The 22,591-nt window shown below is 38.7% G+C and overlaps 1 protein-coding gene across 1 annotated transcript in view; it reads left to right on the top strand.

Moving 5' to 3' along the window:
- The window catches only part of ncam1b (neural cell adhesion molecule 1b), a 72,658-nt gene that overhangs the window by 23,692 nt on the left and 26,375 nt on the right, over window positions 1–22,591 (top strand). The window contains exons 2-8 of the mRNA XM_080053295.1: window positions 9,461–9,535; window positions 9,878–10,087; window positions 11,355–11,498; window positions 12,700–12,837; window positions 13,223–13,340; window positions 14,496–14,656; window positions 18,611–18,753. Coding sequence (XP_079909421.1) covers window positions 9,461–9,535; window positions 9,878–10,087; window positions 11,355–11,498; window positions 12,700–12,837; window positions 13,223–13,340; window positions 14,496–14,656; window positions 18,611–18,753 — 989 coding nt within the window. The remainder of the gene's footprint in view (window positions 1–9,460; window positions 9,536–9,877; window positions 10,088–11,354; window positions 11,499–12,699; window positions 12,838–13,222; window positions 13,341–14,495; window positions 14,657–18,610; window positions 18,754–22,591) is intronic.

Here is a 22,591-nt window from a genome sequence, read left to right as displayed (position 1 = left end):
GCCGGAACGTGTTGGACAAAATAGCGTTGAGATATATTGTGAGATGTTGTGAGTCAGTCCCTTGCAATACATCATAAACACAGAGGCAGTACTACTGGGGCCTGTTTCAGGTAGCTGGTTTTGAGGCAACCCAGAGTTTGTTCGCTCTGAGTTGGTGGAAACTCTGGGTTTTCCGTTTCAGGTAGCAGGTTCAGTGCAACCGAGAGTCTACTGCGGCAACATACGCCGTGGGTCTAACCTGCTCAGGAGGTGGTTAGACCTACCCTGAGTTTGTTTTCACTTTACGCTGCAGCTCCGACTGAAGAAAGAGTGTCACTGACACACGCGTCCCTGTACAGTTTGAAGCAAAATCACTCTATAGAAATCTCCATCGGGATGTTTTTATCATTTCCTGATGATTTTACGTTTGACCAATCATTTATCTGATCAGTAGCCTTGTTCTCAGTCCGTTCATATAGGTGGCCACCTTACACATCGTGACATGCTCTACATTCAGATTAATAAACCTATTTGTAGCCTATTGTATGTTTTTTAACGTCTGTGCCACTGAACAGATTTATGTCAGGTGGATTCATGTAACGCTGCGGCTGCACGCGATCGTTGTAGTTCACTTGTGCGATCCTAAAGTCACAGACGAGCCTCGTTAAATAGCCTAATATGAATATAAAAATGATATAATAATTTAAACTGTGATCACTTGAGGAAAATGGATCTGGTAATAAATCAATCAGGCTCTTCAATGGAAACTGTCACCTAATGTGTCTTGACGTTAATGTATTTCACTCCCCATTTAAAAGAAGCGACAGTCTGTTCTGTTTACTGCACAGTAGGCTTTAGGCACTGTCAGTAATGCTGTGCCGCGCCAGCTTTATTACTTTACAGCTGATATGCGTAACTTTTTAAGATAGACTATGGCTTCTCATACGGAAGCGAAATGATTATCTTGACAAAAAATGTTTGCTCTGTTTTTTTCTGAATTGCCGAGGAGATTAGATCAGAGTTATGAGACAATATCCCGTTAATTCTTCTCCATAGGCTACTATAAGCTCATTCGTTAATATTTCTAACTCAGTGGGAGGAGCGGAGATTTCTTTTTTTCTTTTTTGAGAAGTGGAGAAGTGGGAGGATCAATCATTTGTTTCTTCTGTTTCCATGGTGAATCATGTTATCAGCGATCCATTGACGATGGCTTTTATGCACACGCTCCACCCAGAGTGAACACGCTCAGAGTTGATTAACCCGACGCTGATCCACTGTTCTGAAACCGAAAACCCAGAGTTGCTTATCAACCCTGCGCTCTGAGTTTACCAACTCAGAGCGCAGGGTTAAACCCAGAGTATGTAAAACCAGCTACCTGAAACAGGCCCCTGGTGTCATGGCACTTCATATGTTCTAAAACCAACTCTCCAGTTAAAGGCTGTTTGACTTGAAGCAGTGACATATTTCATTTGTTTCATTTAACCTTTATACTCGAGAGATCATTGAGGGGTGACCCTCACTTACAATGACGTCGAGTCAAACAAATGTAAAGAAAAAACAACAACACAAACACTATATAACATATCATTTTATATATATCATTTTGTGTGTGTGTAAGTATGTGTGTTAAAAGGCTTGGTCTTCATTAGCGGTGTACAATTATAGTCTGAGAAAAATCATGGGTGAACAGATAAGATGTTTATTGATCCCATCGGGGAAAATATTACTAATGTGGATAATACCCTGAAGTGTTATTATCATTAACTGTCATCCATGCCTAATTTTCACTTCTATTTTAAATAATTAATCTAATTTTTTAGTTAAAATTGTAATGTTTTGATTAAGTAAATTGCCACTCAAGTCATACCTTTTTACTGTAAACTCAGTTATTACTTAGTGTATTACCTTCACTTGCATGTGTAGCTGGATGGGGATTTAGAAGATGGTGCAGTTCATTTGAGGTGTCAGACCCTTTCCCAACTAATTTGATTCGACAAGTGTTCCACTCTACAGACTCCAGGCATTTTTTGGTGAAAACAAACTAACATGGTTGTAGCCTCCCTTGAACACAAAAGAGGGGACACGCTGTCTGTCGAATAACATCATGTGTAGCTTTGCTTACGTGACCTTGTTGCCGCATTGCATTTTAAGCTGCTGCACCAGGTTTGTAAGGTTCCGCCTGCAGTCTCCCGTTTGCGCTGCCAATTGTGTATTTAATTGTGAAATCAGTTAATCCCTGGATACTCAATCTTCATTTACTTTGGCACACAATAAAACTAGTGAAACCAGAAAACTACCAATTCAGTAAATAAATACAGTGAACCTTTGATTACGGCTATGTAAATAACATCGTTTTTGCTTTTTAAAGTTTATATTTTTCTGGGTCTTCTGTTTCCGTCACATATCACAAGAACGACTGTGTTGTAATACTAAAATTAAATACATATAATATGAACATATTGTTTAAGTTTAGTCACTCAGAGAATACCAGCCCTTGAGTATGTTTTAATTTGAAGGACTGATCATCAGATGCTTTTGTTTATTTTAGATTAAGCAAAGGTTCATAACTGTGACTGTCAATTTGGCAGGCTTTAAGTTGAAGTGGGTGTGTGTGTGTGTGTGTGTGTGTGTGTGTGTGTGTGTGTGTGTGTGTGTGTGTGTGTGTGTGTGTGTGTGTGTGTGTGTGTGTGTGTGTGTGTGTGTGTGTGTGTGTGTGTGTGTGTGTGTGTGTGTGTGTGTGTGTGTGTGTGTGTGTGTGTGTGTGTGTGTGCATATGAACTTGACGTGTGTGTGTGTGGTTGTGTGTGTGATATGCTGGCAGAATAGATAATGAGCATAATCCTGCACGGCAAATGAAGCGAGTCACATTTTGGGTTGAGGATTACTATAACATACAGTAGTGAAGGGCTCTATCATTAGAGGTGTTGTTCAAAGATAACTACAGAGGCCAAAGGAAAGAGGCCCGGCTCTGCATAAATTTCATGTATGCGATGTCCTTGCTCTTCATATCTTATCACTTAGTTCCTACATAACTGTGAAAACGCCAGTGTATTCCCGTGGGCGAACTTTAAATATAAGATAGAACCCAAGCCAGAACCGATGGATTGAGGCTACAAGAAGCTATTCAAGGATCTCCTACTGCAACCACTGATTACTGTAGCCCAAGGACATAATGCACATTTCATTCATGAAATATTTCCCTTCCACCACTATCACTACACAGAGAGACACAAACACACCCTAACACGTGCAAGCACATGTGTATGCACTGTTATTTGGTAGTACAATGCCTCATGGCTGTATTTATGAAATCGTGAACATGAACTTTAAATAGAAACACAAAGACTGCAGTAGTTCAAACTGGGAAGAAATTTGTCATTTTTGTCCTAAACTAAAGTTACATGCAAATGAATGTCACTAAAATATGTTTGCATTTTGCTGCATTAGGCTGTGACCTGCATTACGATTCAGCAGATAAATTAATTATGCAACTGATAAAAGGCTATCACAAATACATAGGATTTTTACCCCATGCTGCTATAAATTTAATGAGCTTGCTCTAAGACTACAAACACTAAGGGTTTGTTAATGATGACCTACCGAGACATGAATTATTGACACTGCAATCTGTCTCCTTTAGTCATAACTAGCCTGCCCTGCGTCCAAATGTGACATTGCCAACAGCTACGGTAAATGTTACATCACAAATGAACTGCTAATGTCAGAGCCCCGGCTCCTGTGTTGCATTGAAATTCATCTTGTGCTTTTCCTATTTAGATCCAGGATCATAGACAACAACTAGATTTATTGGTGGTGTTTTCTTAGTATTTTCTTACTGGATTGTGTTGATATTTAGGCAGACCATCCCCTCTCTGCTCATATTTCATTTGTCAAGTTGAGCACATTGTGGGACTGTAAATCAGACTTAATTTGCTGCTCAGATTTTGGAACGGACCATTTTTCATCCATTTGTTGGCAGCTGAACTTGGGGATCCAACCACATTCTGCATCCACAAATGGCAACATCTCAGAGGCAGGCATTCTTGAATCTAATTATGCTCCTCGGTTTTTGTCCTTCCTCTTCAGTCTGCTCAATAGAATTATTGATGTGAAATGGAATCTAAAGCTACTCAGAGATTGAGCCCTATCGGAGACCTCCTGAGTCCTGAACCTCTCAGTTTGTTGATGCTCTTTTGACTTTGTGTCTATAAAACCTCAGGTTCCTGGTTTCATAATTCCTGAGCCCTGTTTCAGGTAGCAGGTTTTACAAACTCTGGGTTTAACCCGCTCCACCCACTAGAGTAAGAAATATTAACAAATTAGTTTATGGTATGGAGAAGAATTAACGGGGATATTATCTCATAACTCTGATCTAATCACCTCGGCCATTCAGAAAAACAACGGGGGGAATTTATTTTGTCAATAGAATCATTACGCTTCCGTATGAGAAGCAAGTCTATTTTAAGAATTAAGTTACGCACATCAGCAGCAGCAAAAGTGTATGGCACCGCAAAGCATCGCTGACAGTGTTTTATATTCGCTGTATTATGTAGGCAAGCTATAATAGCCTACTGTGCAGTAAACAGACTGTCGCTTCTTTTAAATGAGGAGTCAGACACATTAGATGACAGTTTCCATTGTAGAGCCTGATTGATGAATTACCAGATTCCTTGTCCTCTAGTGATCACAGTTTAAATTATTATATTATTTCTATATTCATATACGGCTATTTAACGAGGCTCGTCTGTGACTTTGGGATGACACAAGTGAACAGTAACGATCGTGTGCATTAATGTAGAATGTCAGGTTTAACTGTGGGGAGATTACATGTGGTGGGAACTAAGACACTTTTATCTCCTTGAATTGTTATTTCTCTGTCTCAACCATAATGGTGCTGAGGGCTGTAACTACTGGGAAACTTGGTGCAGGTTTGAGCATGGTACTCCTGTTTGTGAGTTTTAAAAGCCTAAGGCTTGCATTGCCAATTAGCAGTACATAGCACCTTCTGATGTTCTTGGGGCCATCTTTCTTTCTACTCATTTCGAAGTCCTCGTTCCAGCTTTAATTACGAGTCACTTTTAACCGTCTTTCATGGAACTTTATTCCCATTCGAGTGGCACAGTAAGTTAACAGCTTATTAGTTTGTGCTTGATGATTAGTAGGTCATAAAAAACCGTGCATTTTAACAGCTTGTTGTCACTACATTTTATTTTAATTTGAAAATAAGTAAACTGTTTCTTGTGCGAAACGGTTTTGGACTAATTAATTATTTGTGTCGTGCTACATTCTTCGTCTTAAAACCGTTTTTATGTCTACGAATTAAACAATTAGAAAGACCCCTGATTGATTGACATATGACCAATTCATTACTTATCATTTGTTAAGCAACAAGACTAAGCATCTTCTATGAAGCTATACTTTGGGCACAGTGTGGTGAGTGCAGTGTCAGTTGAATGTCTGAATAAAAGTGTATGATAATCTTCGCAACAGTAAAGAACACTTTGTTGGAGAACCAGCCAACACAGACCCACATTGCCATCCCTAGAAAGATGCTGCTTTCATGTCTAAAAATAAAGAAGAAAGCTTTACATTTATCAGTAAACTATGTTTGAAGTGTATGCTGCAGGCTAAATGCATTCCTTCTGCCTATATGAATTAAGACTCAAAGAAGTGTACATAATAGGATTCTCTACTGAACGTACTTTTCTTTTATCTACACTGCATGCTTCTTTAACTTCTATGATCTGGAGATCCCCATGCAGCCTCAGACCTACTTGAATTTTAAATGGTGTGGTCCCTGGTGGAGATACACATGCAGATTCAATTTCTAGGTGACACAGTTTGCCTGTCTTAATTTGGCCTACCCCCTGCCTCGAAAGAGTTTCTCGTACTTTCCTAAAGTAGCTTGTTAGCGTTCTGTTCATAACTATCCGCAAAAAGAAGTTGATATGAGAGAACCAATTAGTGTTCGGTCTGGATGATAATAATAGCTTCATTTGGAAAACTCCCAGATTGTGCAGGTGTGTGGTTTTTAATTATGCTACAGAACAAGTAGAAAAGCACTAAGTAAGAGAGACTGTAGAGGATGGGGGATCATGTGATGGAAAATCCCCATGGGACCTTCATCCCTCTGAATGTCAGCCTGCTTGGAGGATATGAGAACGGTTTTGCATTGTTGGTTTTAATATAGGAAAGGCAGTGTTGTGAAGAATACTGACAGGTTTTACAATCTGGCTCGCAGTTCACTGACTTTGTGATATTAATGCAATGTGCACAACGGATCCAGTTAGATGAAAGTTTTAGATGTCTGCAACACTTAAAGATGTAACCTCAAACCATGATTTCTCTCCTTATGTTAGCAATTTGTCAGTTATCAATTTAAAGTAATTGTTCCTCCATTATTTAGACAATAGCCTCAGTCTATTCAAAACAGCAAAATCAGCAGTAAATTCTCCATTTGTTCAGGATACTCAGTTTTTGTTGAAACCATTTCAAAGCGGTTTTGATTGAACGTTATGGTTGTTTTGAAGGCTGCTGTTTGTGGTGCTGTTGAATTGTGTTGTGTTGTACTGAGAGGTCTGGTAATATTTAGTCTATCTTCATTGATATGAATGGGTTGGTGGCAGGTAGGATTTATTGGAGCGTTTAGGGTATTTCTGCCTGATTCTGCAACCTCTGCATTGCCTGTCACATTACAGTAAATCCTGATCTAGCCAGTTTCATTTACGACTGCAGCGTCTGTGGGTCTTCCCAGAAAAAAAATGTCAAAGAAAGTTAGTGTCGGAGCAAAATTAGCTCACGCTTTTATGCTCAGGCGCCACGTAAAATGCACAAGGGTTACAACCAAGCTTTTTGAGCCCAGCATGCATAGCGCCACAACACGCTGACTCATCACCTGCTCCCCATCCCACACACTTCTCCCTTTGGCCAAGTGCTGAACTGATACTGGATCTGTTGACAGGCTTATCTAATGCCAGGGGGCTTCTTTCAGTTGACCTTCATTTAACCCCTTTGCTTTATTGGATTTCTCATGGTGGGTTTATCACATTAGTGGGTAACATGTTGTATTACTGAATGAATTCATTGTGCACTAATTTCTGCCATTTTTGTTTGCGTAGCAGGTTTTTGAGGATTGTTTCATTGTCTGAGTAAGTAGTAGCTCTGGCAAACAACAGACAAGTAAACTCATCGTGCCTCCTCCCCTGCAAATGTATTGCCTGTTTGTTTGACTACATGAATACCAACTGTAATTAATTCCATGGTCCAATTATGACAAAATCCTGATCCATAAAATTAGCATAACATTGTTTTAGTCAGAAGAAGTTCGCATAACAATCTGGGTTTTGATGCCTGGTTTTCATGTTTCTTCACCTTGAACATCAACCCGCTGACAAAATGAAATAGTTTGTCTCATTTTCTTATTTTTTATGCAATCAATTACATATGCTCGGTGCTTTGTGTTAGCGTAAATTGACAACAATGAGGATCATTTGAAAGAAGAGACAGTAATACATTCAGTTTTTTTCCTAACTGAGATCATATTCTGCACGCCTACTTAATATTGATCTCTGAAAGATGTAGCACAAAACATTGTTTGGTGGATTCAAATTTGTGTGAACTGAACAGGTTTGTTGGGGTCGAAACCCACCTAGTATGCCTAATTAGGCTAATGTGAAAATGATACAATGCTATGACATGCTATGATGCTTTATTGACTATGGACTTTATACACTTTTTTGGTTCCATCGCTTGACTTCATAAAGTAATGATAAATTGATTTGAATGTATTCAGTACAAGAAACTAACGTATTCATTTTCTGGTTAGTACTTTTAAAGTACATTTTTAGAACTTAATCTACGTGAGCGGTAGTGATTTTTATGGTAATCAATTACAGTTTCCCGTTCTCACTTTGTTCCCATCGATCTTTTCTGCATTGATCAATATTGATTGTGGTAATTGGTTAAAAGCTTCAACTTTCAATCGAAATAAATTATTGATCAGATGTTGAAGTCATTTTGAAGGCAGAAATCCCCCCAAATAACTGATGTCCGCAGCTTCTCAAATGTGATTATTTGCTAATTTTCTATGTCAATGGTGTATATTTAGAAGTTTGTTATTTTAAAAGAATGTTACATGCTCATACATTTTATAGTTCTGACCTGAAAGAATAAATCAATTGTCTTTAAATTAATCAAATGTGAAGGGAAACAATATTAGAAAGGGATCTGCCGATGTTAAACCTTTGACTGTATAATAATAATACAAAGGTTAAATTACTTTAACATTTTCGAGGAATGTCATTTGAAGGAAAACGTACTGTTGAAAACAACTGTGACCAAAACAAATTAATCGTTAACCTGTTCACTACTGAAATCATTCTGCCTGACCTGTACCTATGGCAGTACTTAAACACATTCACACAGTTCCAGTTTTGCTCATGCATAGCATATTAGAGCCTCTCACACTTCTTAGTCAACTAAAGGAACCATGGATTGCCCCCTTGGGAAATTCTGCAGGAAACAAGGGAATCTTTGTTCTAATTAAGCACAGAAGTGTTCCATGTCATACTGTCCATGACAAATAACAGAAATATGTGTTTTTCTTCCTGTCTTTGAAGGGCACTGAGATACACATTTATCTTGCTAGACAGAGAGCATGATATTTAATTTTTTTCTTAAAAGCATCCTAAATATAATTACTGTTGACGCACAGCCTTGACTCTTATCAACTGCTGAATGTTAACTGGATAACTGCAGTGCTGTCTGGATGTTATTTCTGAAAGTGCAGGAAGACAGCAGGCTATGAGGAACACAAAATGCCCATGTTTTTGGTTTTCGCTAATGCCCGAACTTGCAGAGACAATTCCTTGATGTGTATGTGCATTGCTTAGTACTGATTACATACTACTTCAATCACTGTACATTTTTTTTAAAGAATGTATGTGTAAAGACAAGGCAAGGAAAATTGTATCTTCTGTCATTGCCACCTGCAGGAAATTAGAGTGACGTCTCGAGTTTTTTATTATCTTTTTACTTGCGGTTTTCCTTAAATTATCGTTTTAAATTTCATTATTGTAGCAACCGTTAACTTAAATAAAACAATTAATAATATTTGAACAAAATGAGTCTCACACACATCCTTCAGTGGGTGGAATATAATAAAGTAAAAAATAGGATTCTGCTTGAGACTTTGAAACTGCAGTCAGATTCTCAGTCCTGGAGGACAAATGATACATGAGGAAACTACGAGTGCTCTTTCCACTAATTAGAAAATCAAGTATAAATTCATTTAATTCAAACATTAACTTACAGTCAAAGCAATGATAGTCTGTGGGTTGCTTCTTCTTGTCTACATTAATATTTCATTAATATCTCTTAAAGCTGAAACAGTGTTGAGCATTTCTGCAGTCGCCTTGATCAGTCCTCCACTTATTATTTTGCCAAGTTACTGATTTTGTATTGCATGTTCTTTCTGTTGCAGTTTCACTGGAAGTTGAGATCATTCCGAATCAGGGTGAGATTAGTCTTGGAGAGTCCAAATTCTTCATGTGTGAAGGTAAGTTTACCAAACTGTGAACAGCTCAATTTTAACATTTCAAACCTAACCTACATCCGAACTATCAATTGGCCATTTTTACCCCTATTTTTCAATCAACTTCTCTTGACAAACAAAAAATTGTCAACATGATAGTACCATGGTGGCTTCCTGCACAGATTCTCTCAAAGTCAATGTATAAATAATAAAATAATACTGAGGAGTAATAAAAACAAGTTCACATTACCAACTATACGAACCTCACTGAAGTTAAATACTGTACATACATTTGCCTGTGAAAGCACTTCTGTAAACTCCAGATACCTGTTTTCTAACACACTGCTCTTTTCCATTCCCTCTCAGTTGTAGGTGTTGCCAAGCAAATAGACTGGTTTGGACCAAATGGAGACAAGATAGAACCAAACAGACCAGACATAACAGTGACACGTAATGATGAGTCATCGTCCACCCTCACACTGTATAAAGCTGGAGCTGATAATGCAGGGACATACAAGTGTGTTGCTACCAATGGAGACCAGCAAGGGGAGTCAACTGTCAAAGTGAAAATCTTCCGTAAGTGTTTTTCTCTCGCACCGTACAGTTTCAAAAGTATTGAGTCGTGTGAACACAGGAGGAACATTCTTTTGATTTTCTTCTGATTGAACTCAGAGTATTTTATTGACTGCTCAAGGGCAACACATTACTCTTTTTCTTTTCAAGTGAAAATAGATTTTTTCATCAGTTCAATAAACGGTCGGAAGACCATTAGAGGGCTGCTTAATGATCCTGTCTGTTGTGCACTTTTTGTGAGAAATGGATTTTATTTTCCATGAATGCCAAGCATCAGCAAATATCCATCAGAGATGAAATCCTTTTTTACCAACAGAACTTTTCCTGTTATTTCTGTGCCACTTTGAGGTTTATTAGAAGTGGTTGCCCATGTAGATATCGCATATTAAAAATCAATATACAACATTTGCTATAACTTTTGCCCTGAGTCTGATCCGTGTGGTAACTTTAGTGCTTCATTATGTGCTGTGCAGAGCAAATTCCATTAACCAATTATAGAAATGACCGTAGATTAAAAATGCTTTTAGCAATGGCAACTTTAAAATAGTGGGTCTGTGGAGCTGGTTAAGAGTGATAAGCTCGGGGACTAGTATGTTTGAGGGAAATAAATTCCTCCTAATCCTAATCCTCTTGTTTGTTTTTAAATGTCTAAATGGTCTAGCGCCACTTTATCTGTCAGAGATGATCTCTCTGCACAGTCCTGTCAGAGCACTGAGGTCCTCTGACCAATGTATTCTAGACTGTCCCAGGTCTAAGCTGAAGAGCAGGGGAGACAGAGCCTTTGCTGTAGCTGGACCCAAGTAGTGGAATTCTCTTCCTTTATACATCAGATCTGCCACTTCTTTGGAACATTTTAAATGTCTGCTGAAGACAAATTTTTTTGCACTGGCCTTCGGAACCAGCTGAGCTGAGTATTTTCTTATGTGTTTTTCTTTTGGTTTCTTATTTGTAATAAATGTGGATTATTTTATTTTAATTTAACCTGTACAACACTTTGGGGCAGTACCCGCTGTTTGTAAATGTGCTTTATAAATAAATTTGACCTTGACCTAACCACAGTGATAAGGCAGTTGGTTGGTTAAGGCTGATGACTTTTGAGATTTTACAGATACCCTGTTCTGTGTAAAATATATTTTATAAAGCTCAATAAATCTGTAACAGTGAGTAAAATCTATGTTAGTTTTACTAAGCTGAGAAGATGGGAGTTTTTATAAGACTCATTCTGGGATGTCAGTGTGTAAGTAAAGTGTTTTTGCATGTTATTTTCCAGAAAAAATCACCTTCACAAATGCGCCATCACCCCAAGAGTTTAACGAAGGAGACAACGCCAACCTTATTTGTGACATCGTCAGTTCGCCTGCACCCACTGTCCTATGGAAATATAAGGGCGCAGAAATACAGATGGAAAAAGATGGTAAGAGTTCTCTGATCATCATATTACTATTGCACTGGATTTGGGGATTAGCTCCTGCCAGATGTTTCAACTCAATGCATTCTTAGTGTTCCTGAATTGTTCACATTAACTATGAATAGGCAAAATATTGTTTAGTATTCAGTTTTACCTCGTCTCGCTTGTACAACGATTTACATTAAATACATATATTATCCGTAATGAATGCCCATTAACAATGTGATACGGCCTGAACAGGAGAAAGATTTGCCTCAAAGTAACTTCACTGTAGCATTTACGTTTTGTAGAGTTACAATTTGAGGATGAACGTTGATGACAAATCAACTTCAAACATCATTTAAAACCAAGAAAACAGAAATTGAGCGATTAATTCATCCTCATCACTAATTTATTTGAACTGTAATGGACATAGACTAAGACCACTACAGAGTCAAAATACAAAGGCACAGCAAGCTGTATCTATAATTTGCAGACTTACCAGTGTAAGAGAGTTTAAATTGTTTATGCCCGCGCTTTGTTCCCATTCTCCTCCAGGGTTTCTCCTCTTCGTTGAAAGGAAAAATTAATTTGTTTTAAATTTGAAACTACAATTGTTTCTCTGCTATTCACCCCTGACACTGAGCAACATCATAATATGTGTTGTATTGTTGGTATTGCTCGCCGGTAAAAAAAACAACACAAGCAGAGATGTGTGGGCTGTAATAGCATTTTGAATTAAATTTAGTTTGTACACATTTCATCTCAAATTGAGGGAGTTCTTGTGGGCTTTTGTCATATTCTTCAATTCAGGGGCTGGTTAAAGGAGTGTTGTTGGGCGTGCTCTCAATATATGTATTTGACAACATATAATCTGTGTCCATAAAAATAGAGTTGTTACTTCAGTTGTTTCAGAAATATTGCATATTCCTTGGACTAATGGCGCTTGAAGAAAATGTGCACATTAGGTTAGAAATAACATTGCAGAGATATGGTGACTAAATCCGCCATCAAGCAGATATATCAAAGTGAGCCTTTGCTATGGTTGTGTAATTCAGACAATAGTTTCCTCTATATACGCCGTCTCATTACATATATCCCTCTTGGTAGTAAAACAGCAGCTGTTTATCATCAAACACTTTTGAAGTGAGCGACTTGTGTCTAATGTAAAGTTGTCGAACACATCACACATCTGACAATGTGCTTGTTCTTCTCCATTCCTTTACAGTTCGATTTAAAGTACTGAAAAACAATCACCTTCAAATCCGCGGCATCAAGAAGACGGACGAGGGCTCGTATATCTGCGAGGGTCGCCTCATGGCCCGCGGCGAGATTGATCTGCGGGTCATCAAGGTCGTTGTGAACGGTTAGTAGCGCTGCCTCCCTCCTCCCTTGCAGAATTTCCTCTTTCTCTTTCTGTTCCTGCGTGTGTATTTGTGTGGCAGGTGTCCCCTGGCGCTCACGTTAAACTGCCGATCCTCAGAGGCGAACTGGGCTCAGCATCAACGCATCAAACAGTTGCCCCGAGCAACCGTGTATCAAAGATGTTCCATGCTAATGAAGTCTGCTTCCTGCAACTTCTGAGCCTCGCAAATGATTGTGCTTAAAATAAGTGTCCTGAATTTGTCACTGCTCCTGTGTTCTGCTTTCACTCCCACTACCCATCTATCCATCTACTGTATGTGTCCATCTATCTATCTCTCTATCTTTTTTATTATTTATCGATGTCTCTCTCTCTCTCTGTGTGTCAGTGCTCCCCACCATCAGGGTATGGCAGTCAGAGGTGAATGCCACAGCAGATGTTGGACAGCCTGCCATGTTGACTTGTGCTGTTGATGGCTATCCTGAACCCATGGTGACCTGGACAAGGTAAAACTCTGCTAGCCACCGGGGGAGACAAATGCTTTCAACGTTTACAGCAGTATTGATGCCAACACATTGCCTTGATAATTCAAACGTAATGTATCATTGTGTTTGTAGAATTAACCTGTAGTTAGTTTGGATTCCATATATAGATTTACTACAGTATACTCGATTATAACAGCAAGTCAGACATCTTTTTGTTGTTTAGTTTTATTTATAAAGTGATTGTTGTTGCGTGTAAGGAACTTAGTCATGTCACTTTTTATTCATTATTTATAACATATTTTCACACGCTTGGACTGAATATCTCACCCAAAATGTGTTAAAATTAAGCAGAGGTTAGCTTGCTAGTTGGATTTTTAAAAGGAGGTTATTACAAAGAAAAATTTAAACAGTGTCTGTGAAATATCCATGCTGTAACAAACCACATCCGGATTGGCCTTGTCCACTGCACAAGTTTACCTCACTTAAATGGGAAGCCAAAGAGTACTCCAGACACTCTAGCATATTCTACTAACTGGTTTATTCATTGCAACAGGATATTTAATCACTGGGTATCAAAGGTGCATGTAAACAATGAAACCTGAAGACTGGACTGCCATCAAAAGCCACAATATTCTGGATACAGCCATTGATAGGTTCCTTCTTTGTTAAACTGTTCATCTTGTTTCCAAGACAGCGGTAAACTGTGCTAAGTGCAAAGAGCAGGATTATATTGCCCTTGGCATCATGTTTTATACTTGAACACTAAGTTAGACTAATGGAAAGCTGTATTTAAACCTAAAACAAATGTCAGAGGCCACAGGACATTTTTCTTTCCCGTAACTAGAAATTATGTCAAACAATTTACAATCCACTTAGAAATAATGAAAATACTTTAGACATTTTTGTTGTTTAGTCAAATGTCAAAAGGCTTGCAGAACAAAATCCTCATTGAAACAAATATTTTCCGCTTTATCCTCTTAATTATTCATCACTAGCACTTCTGCTTCAGCACTTGATATTTTGCAATTTGTTTTACAAAGATCTAGACACTACTGTGTATTTTCTTAAGACCTGAGGGACACGATTAAGAGTTAAAGCGTATAACAAGGTGCATTGTAAATATGAGGTTTGAAATGGATAGACGGATTAATGTTAACCGCTTAATGTTTTCTACAGGAACGAAGCGGTTCTGGAGGGAGGCGAGAAGTACTCCTTTAATGAAGATGGCTCAGAAATGACACTAATGGAGGTCACCAAGCTGGATGAAGGAGAGTACACCTGCATCGCCAAGAACAAGGCTGGGGAGAGTGAGCAGGAGCTCAGTCTGAGAGTGTTTGGTAAGGCAGACTGCTTTATTTACATGCATCGACTAAAGGGACTATAGAAAGCGTGTGGGAATGAGTACGTAGGTGGGTAAGAAGAACAATAGTATGGTCATGCATGCTTTCTCAGGGGGATACAATGTGAGGTGGTGTTTGAGTGTGGGTAGTTGTTTCATTTTATTCTGAAGCTTACAGATTTTGAGAAGTGGCCATGTGGGGTTTATCTAAACAGTTTGAAGTCTTTTTCTTTTTTCTTCTCTTTTGCCCACGCGGTTGTCTTTTTTTTCTGCAACAACAACCGCCATTTCAATCACAACCACATTGTCAATCAATGTAGTTGTGTTAATTACAATTTACAATGAGTTAGCTGGTGCAGTATAGTTTCCTTGACAACAGAGGTGGGCCAGGGTCTGGTTATTTAGAGCTCAATGAGTAAACCATTACTAATTAAATGACAAAAGACAGCTTTTAAGGAACATTTACCTCATTATCTCAAAGATTCACAAAGCTCTGGTCTCACTATATCAATGGGGAAAAGGCTTCAATCATGCATCTCGTAGTAAACTCCCGATTCTAAAATGTAAAGCTGTGTAAATGTATGAATTGTACCACGTCTTCACACACATTATAGCTGGAAAAGAAAAACATTCTTGAGTACCCATTGGGCCTGGATTTATTTCCTAGGGGGCGGTAGGGACTTTGATGATGTCTGGTGTGAGTATGTGGCAAATGTTTCACCTACTGCGCAGTAATAATTATAGCTGCAATTACACACCACCGTTTGGCAAATCAGTGGGTACTACTGTAATTGAAATCCTGTCGTATTTTGAAGTTAATCTCTCAAGTCGTTTTCTGCGTGAAGAGCATTTTCTAATTTTCACTTTTTAATGCCCCTTTGACTGATGCAGAATTAGCTAGCTGATATTAGTTCATGTGAGCAACGTACCCATCTTGGATGTACGTTAATCCACACAACCGAGTTGAGAAAGTGTAAATCACATGACTGAAATACACCTCATTCAGATCCTTGCCTCACACCCCCCCTTCGGAAGACCAATTTCTCAGTTAAAATGCTGTCCAGAACGATGGTCTAAATTAGCGATGCGCACCGTGAATATTTAATTCTCCTAACCTCCCACTGTAATGCAAATCCTGTCCAAATGAGGCTTTAGGTATTATTTATGAAGGGTTTCACTCTCAACTCACTCTCACCCAGCATCAAAACGATTGGGTGTGTTTGCTTTGATCAATTTGATTGTCATCGCTGGCAACATAATCAAACGTTACAACTGTCAATTTTGATTCCAATGTTGCTAAATTGTGATTGGTGCAGCAGAAGCTTTTGAGAGGCGCCTGCAAAATCCTGGAAGCAGCTCTGTGCTCTTCTGCCAATATCACACACCACCAGTGTGGTGACTGTTACTATAAATGCTGACAATGCTGTATCCCAGAAAATGGTTCCAGTGTTTTAATGATAAACAAATAATCAAAATGGATTTGGAAGGTTCATTATCAGTTGAGATAACAGCATTTTAATACAAGTAGATATGTCCTAAATGGAATATTTTTGTTTTGTTTAGTTTTTAATTTTTTTAACTATTTTACTTAGTACTTGTTTACTTATTTTATTATGCCTTTTACTCTGCTGCAATGTCCCCTTTGTTGCTGTAACAAGGTCCTGCTGTGGGACGAATAAATTAATATCTTATCTTATTTAGCAAATCGATCCATGTATTCATCCTTCACGGAGTGGAATTAAAGACATAAAAGCACAGAGTAATGCTTCCGAAAGTAGCACTTGAATTTGCTTCGCTCTGCTCATGTCACAGCTGTGGCTCCCTGCTGGACTTTCGGTTTAGCTCAGGTTACTATAACGTGACAGTTTTTCTCAAATGTAATCAAAAACAAAAGCCAACTCCTTTGAGATCGATTACATCATGTATTAAGTTTGGAGCCATACATGGTTATTCTTACTTTTGCCGATGCCACAAAAATCCCACACACCTGTCAAGCTACTGATCCTCATCCTCCCTTTGATCTCTTCCCAAATCTTGTTGCTCTTTTTTTTCTTCTTACTTATTGTATTTATGCTCCCAATCCAGCCAGCTGTCTTGTTATGTGTTGAGATAGGCAAGAAATTGCAACTTTTCATTGTACATATCTTGTTCTTAGGAGAATGTGAAATGTGTATTTCTTGTTTTCGTAGGGAAAAGTATGATATTTTTAATAAGACAGGCAAGGTAACAAGTGACCTTTAATATTAAGGTAGAATCACTAAAAGTGTTGTATTGAAGTTTTTATCCTGAAATATATACATAATTGTGAATTCATAAGGCCTCTCTGAAAAGGCATGCCTGGGCTTGTCCTGGGACAGGTCAGGGGTGAGAGAGACAAGGGGGGCAGTGGGTCCTTGAGCTGGACACACACACCCTCATCTTTACCCCCACCCTCTCTCCTCCTAATACACACAACCACTCTCTCTGTCTTCAGACTATTTAAGGCCAGGGTTTTGAGCAAGAAGGTCTGCTGCTGCTGGTTTTTGGGGAAGTTTTGACTGTTCCACTTTTTTGTTCTTTTAGCATGGACGAAAGACTTAGAAGAAAAACTCGAAAGAAACACTCTGAATCTTTTTGAGTGCAAAATACTTAGAAAAATTGAGGGGTATTGGTATTAGTTATTTTTTCTTTTCAAGAAGGGGAAGAGGCTCGGAACCAATTCTTCCTCGTCTATTCTGAGAAGTTTGGTAAGGGACCATTTGGGTTATTGATAGTAACTAATTGATGAACCAGGTTGGAAGAAAAGCATCGAGTTGAGGTTTTAAAACTGTTGGAACAACTTAACTTGACTATTTGTGTTGCAAAATCACCATTGTTATAAAAATTTGAAGGAATTCAAGTTTATATAACTTCGGTTGAAAGCTCGGCCATCAGTCAAGGATTTAAAAGTTGGCAGACAGTGGAGCTTTGAAAAACCTGAAGATGAGAATACTCCTGATCTCTTGTGGATTGAAAATTGGAGAACTCATGAACTAAATTCAATGTGAACAAAGGACATACAACACATAAGTTAAGTCTTATACTTCTCTACATATATTAACCACATTAATGGGAGTGTAGGTACTTATTTTCCTTCCTTTCATTTTATTTTATCTTTTCTTTCTATATTGTGAACGTATAATCTTTTTATATTGGTTAAATAAAATTTCTTGAAAACGCTATAAATCTTTGGCCTGAATTTTTAGTTTAGTGTTGGGAACAAGGACCTAATTAGGGTTTTTCTTTAAAGAGATCGCGGCGCCTCTGAGGTAAGCAATTCAAACCTACACTACGGCTACACTACTGATAACAAAGAATACACATCCCATAAACACACTCCTTGAATTAGGAGGGAATTGCATTTATCTATTGGCCTAAGCTCATCCAGGTGTATGAACTTAGTGAGGACTTAACGGTAGTCTTTTGAAGCGAGGGGTAAATGTGAGGTATTCATCCACCAGAATAATTAAAAACCTATTATCTAATCTCCTCCTTTCTAAAAACTTATCAAGGATAAAGGTCTGAAATCTGGACTTAACCTAGGATAAAATTAGAAGAGACAATTATAAGGGTAATTAGGGGATCAACACAGGGGGAGATCTGGAGATAGGCAGGGGTCAAAGGGTAACATGCTTTAAAACCAGAGCCTTTAAGGTAATATATGGTGTGAAGGTTTTTGGTGAAAAGTAAAACCTTTTGGGAATTGTGTAAATCGGCTTTTGGTCTTTTTTTGCCATATAAAAGTGCAGGGGTCGATGAACACATAAACTTTATAGTGGAACAGGTTTAAACAAGGAACAAATGAACTTGGCAGGCTATATTTACATGAAAACATCCTGATATTAATTTAGGGGTGTTTAATCTGGTGAAGGGAATACCGGCATAATCATTAATGCTAGCGCAGCTGTGATGACTTTGTGTTTGTGTTTTACAGTCAAACCTAAGATCACATTCATCGTGAACCAGAGCACCTCAGAGATGGAAGAGCAGGTGACTCTGACTTGCGAGGCATCGGGAGATCCAACTCCCACAATCAACTGGAGCTATGGGGAGAACCTCTTCACTGAAGGAGAACAGGTAAAACAATACATGCAGTACCAATAGTAGAAAACCAACATCTAAATCCTAGGTACATGAGGGCCGGTGTCCTGCCAGCGTGTGTCCTCCTGGAAGTAATTAACCAAACACACTGGGTGTAGTGTACTAAAGGTGGAATCAGAAATTCTGGAGAATGCATGTTGTCAAAATCACTTTTTTGTCAAAATCAGTGAATCTCTCTTCACGTAACGGCAATGTTGCTAGCTACGGTGGGCCCTCTTTGTTTGTAAAAATACCAAAATACCAAAATTGAAATATCAGTTTACAGAGCCTAGGCTATGTATCTTATTTTAATTGCACACAGTATAGTAGGGCTGGCCCGAATGCCATTTTTCAGGCTTCGAATATTCGTTGGTTTTTCCGAGCGAATATTCGAATATCCGTTCCAGAAAAACACACCATCAAAAAAAAAAAAAACGTTAATAATCCCTATATACTCCCTGGAACCGATTTTGACAGTATCTGCATATTTTGTTGAAGATTTACGCACTCGGAGGTGAAGTAATGGATGCGCTATGACACTTAGTGATGTAATATCCTCCTAAATGAGTAATACTACTACTACTACTACAATATTACTAACTTTTATATCCAAATATAAAATTATTTGATGACATTATATTGCAGTACTAGCTTCTTGCAAAACATTTTATAAAAATAAAAATTATAAAAAAAATAAAAAAATAAAACGAAGCTCCAAATACTAATTTAAGCTCCGAATACTAATTTTCCGAACGAGTATTCGAATATTCAAATATTCGAATAATTCGGGCCAGCCCTACAGTATAGACAGGTAGCGGACCATAAGGAGATATTCTCCAATTTTGACAAACAGTGATTTTGACAACAAGCATTCTCCATGCTCCAGAATTGCTGACTCAACCTCTAAAGTGTACTTGTACAAACATTACAAACTATAACCACTTGGTAAATGCTAAAAAAGAGAAAAAATTACCCGCTAAGATTATAGTGGTATACTGTCACAGAAAATAACGAATATAGAAATAAATCTATGAAACCATTTCTATTGATGGCAATAGATGTGGTACTTTTATATTGGAAATCGGTGATATATTTATGAAGTGCATCAGTTGCTGTATGCATTCACGAATGGGGACACACCGACTAGTAACTAACAGTGAGGAACCCAAAGCTGCAGGACGCCAGTGTCTCAAGGGGAGGAATTGAATCCCATTAACCTTATTTCTAGAGGTATATTGATCATGTGCAGGTGGCAGACTTATGCTGTCTCCTTTGCGAAACACCTTCAACAAGGTTTATGCACCACTGATTATTTCCCCTAAATTAGCAGCTCCTACGAGGAGGCCCAATGGAGCTTGTGTAATTAGCTCAGCCAAACCTCAGCCAGTAATGTGAAATGCACTCAGATATGATTTGAGTTTTCCCCATTGTCAAGTAAATCCCAATTATAACATTCCCAATATAAGCATGCAATTTGTGGCAATTAAACCTGGTCTGCTTCCTTATTGTACAGTGTTTGTTACAATGAGCACTTGAATGATCAGGTGTTGGCTTTGCATTTTTTCAATCGCCTACATTATAGTTCTCCTCATGCTGGTGATTGGGAATATTTATCTATGTTATAATTTATTGTTTATAACTATGCATATTACGCTGTTATCTCTTTAAATTTGTTTCGGCACAGCTTTGGTTAAAAGCTAGCCTTTCACCTTCCATTACATCCTTGAAGCTATATTTTGGTAATGCCATATTTCATGAGCAAACCTTCAAAAAACAATGAATACCTGATTTGGTATTCTCGTACATCTATTACCCACATCCTGGTTCTTCAAGGTCCTGGAGTTTTTACTACAGTTTAGAGGTAATGAGGGGAGAAATGCTTCAGAGAGACACTGTAGGTCATGGCGGAATTCCGGAGCCAGTCCATTACATGCACTACATTTTCTTCCTACAGGCGCATCTAAACAGGATCTATCAGGTATGAAATCTGTGTGGCACAGAAATGTACTGGAGTCAGTAGTGTTGCATAGTTTACCCCCAGGTTTGACACAACCCCCCCACTGGAATCAAATAATTCCCTTTTTTTTATTGAAAATTTCCCAGCCGTTTCTTGAAAACCCCAAGGAATGATCTCATCAGAGTTCATGAAATTGATTCAACTGCTGCATGCTCACCAAACACAGCTTGAAAACTTCACTGATCTTGTGATTGAAGAAATTTATCGCACAAGATCAGATGAAAATTTGGTTAATAGCGTAATAAAAACGGAAAGACCATTTCTGTGTCGCTGTTGCCTGCTCATTTCAAACTTTCCATCACAGCATGCGGTTTGCCTGGATTCAAAGCCCAGCTCAGTCTGTCTGTCATCTCCATAGTACTGTAGATTGTCTAACATTTACGTCAATGGCACCTGAAAATTGAGGGTAAAAGTGCTCCACATAAAAATCTCTCATTTGGACTATCAAACACTCTCTCCCCTGCAGACAAAAATGAGAATATGAGTTTGGACATACAGACGAGAGGTGGCCTGTGAAGGAGTGAGTTATGCTGCAAGAAGAGGTTTCATGGGCATTTTTCCAACAGTGAAAATTGGGCTCCGTTTTAATTGACTTGCTCGAGCAGACTACAGCTGCTGTGCCCCATGAAAATGGAAGTATAAACCTTTTACAGCCACCTGTCAAGCCTACAGGGACGAGTGTTTGATATTCAAAAAATAGGTCTTGAGTTGAGCATCACTTAAAGTGCAAAACACGCTGCCACCTTATGACGCGCGTCACGACAGGCCTTTTTTTTCTTTCTTTGTCATCCCACACACCCACAGTGGCCAGACACGCATAGACGCACAGCCTGGGCTACACCTCTATCTGTTATCTAGTGTGGATGTCCTGGGATGAGCAGCAGAACACACATTTCCTGATGTACATCTACTTCCTGTCAGTGACAGAATGTCTTCTTTTGGGGTCTTGAAACTGTCATAATAGATTAAAGACTTTTTAAAAGGCCGGAGTAGCACCCCGAGCCCTACCTAACAGTCTCACCATTTGATGTCACAAAAGAAATTGCCTGGTCAGCTATACTGGAGGTGTGAAGACTCGTAGCATGGGTGCTACTGAAGTGAATAACACACGGTCCTTTAACTACAATAAGCATTACTGACCTATTTTCTGCACCGTGTAGTCCTGCTGTGCAGCACCATGGCATGTCACGTGACACGTGTCATGTGACGCACAGCTGTGCCGTGGGGGCAGTGTGTTTTGCACCATAGTATTGCAGTATGCTTCATGATCTGTGGCATCTCTTCACAGCTGTCTTCAAAGAAACGATTAGCAGCCTTAATGAATGAATAGAAGACAAACATTTGATGCAGATGATGCAGCTTTGATTTTGCTTCATTGCTAGCCAGAGAAATGATTATCATGGCGGGGCTCTAATGAATGTGTGAGGAAATGGCTGCTAATTGTTTACTTGTCTTGTTCTGTTTGTTTCATCTGATGTCCGTCCGTCATTCTATCTGTAATCTTCATAACAGCTGTATTTCATCTAGGATGGGTGTGACAAATGAAACAAACATTCGTTTGGGGTGGACAGGGTGAACTGGACAAAATAAATGCACCTGTTAATCCACTGTTCAGTTTTTTTTGTGCAAAAAAAAGTGCACAAAACCTGTACAGCTCTTCACTGTGCCATTTTCAAGATTATTTATTTCGCATTTTTTCTTTATTAGATAGTTTTGGAGGGACAGAGATGAAATGGGGCAGATAGGTGGACATGCGGAGAACGACCCGGGCCGGACTCACACCTGGGTACTCTGCGAATAGGGCCCAGCTTTAAAGGG

The sequence above is a fragment of the Ammodytes marinus genome (genome assembly GCF_949987685.1).
Source record: "Ammodytes marinus genome assembly, chromosome: 3".
Classification (NCBI taxonomy): Eukaryota; Metazoa; Chordata; class Actinopteri; order Uranoscopiformes; family Ammodytidae; genus Ammodytes; species Ammodytes marinus.
This window is presented reverse-complemented; position numbering and strand designations above follow the sequence as displayed.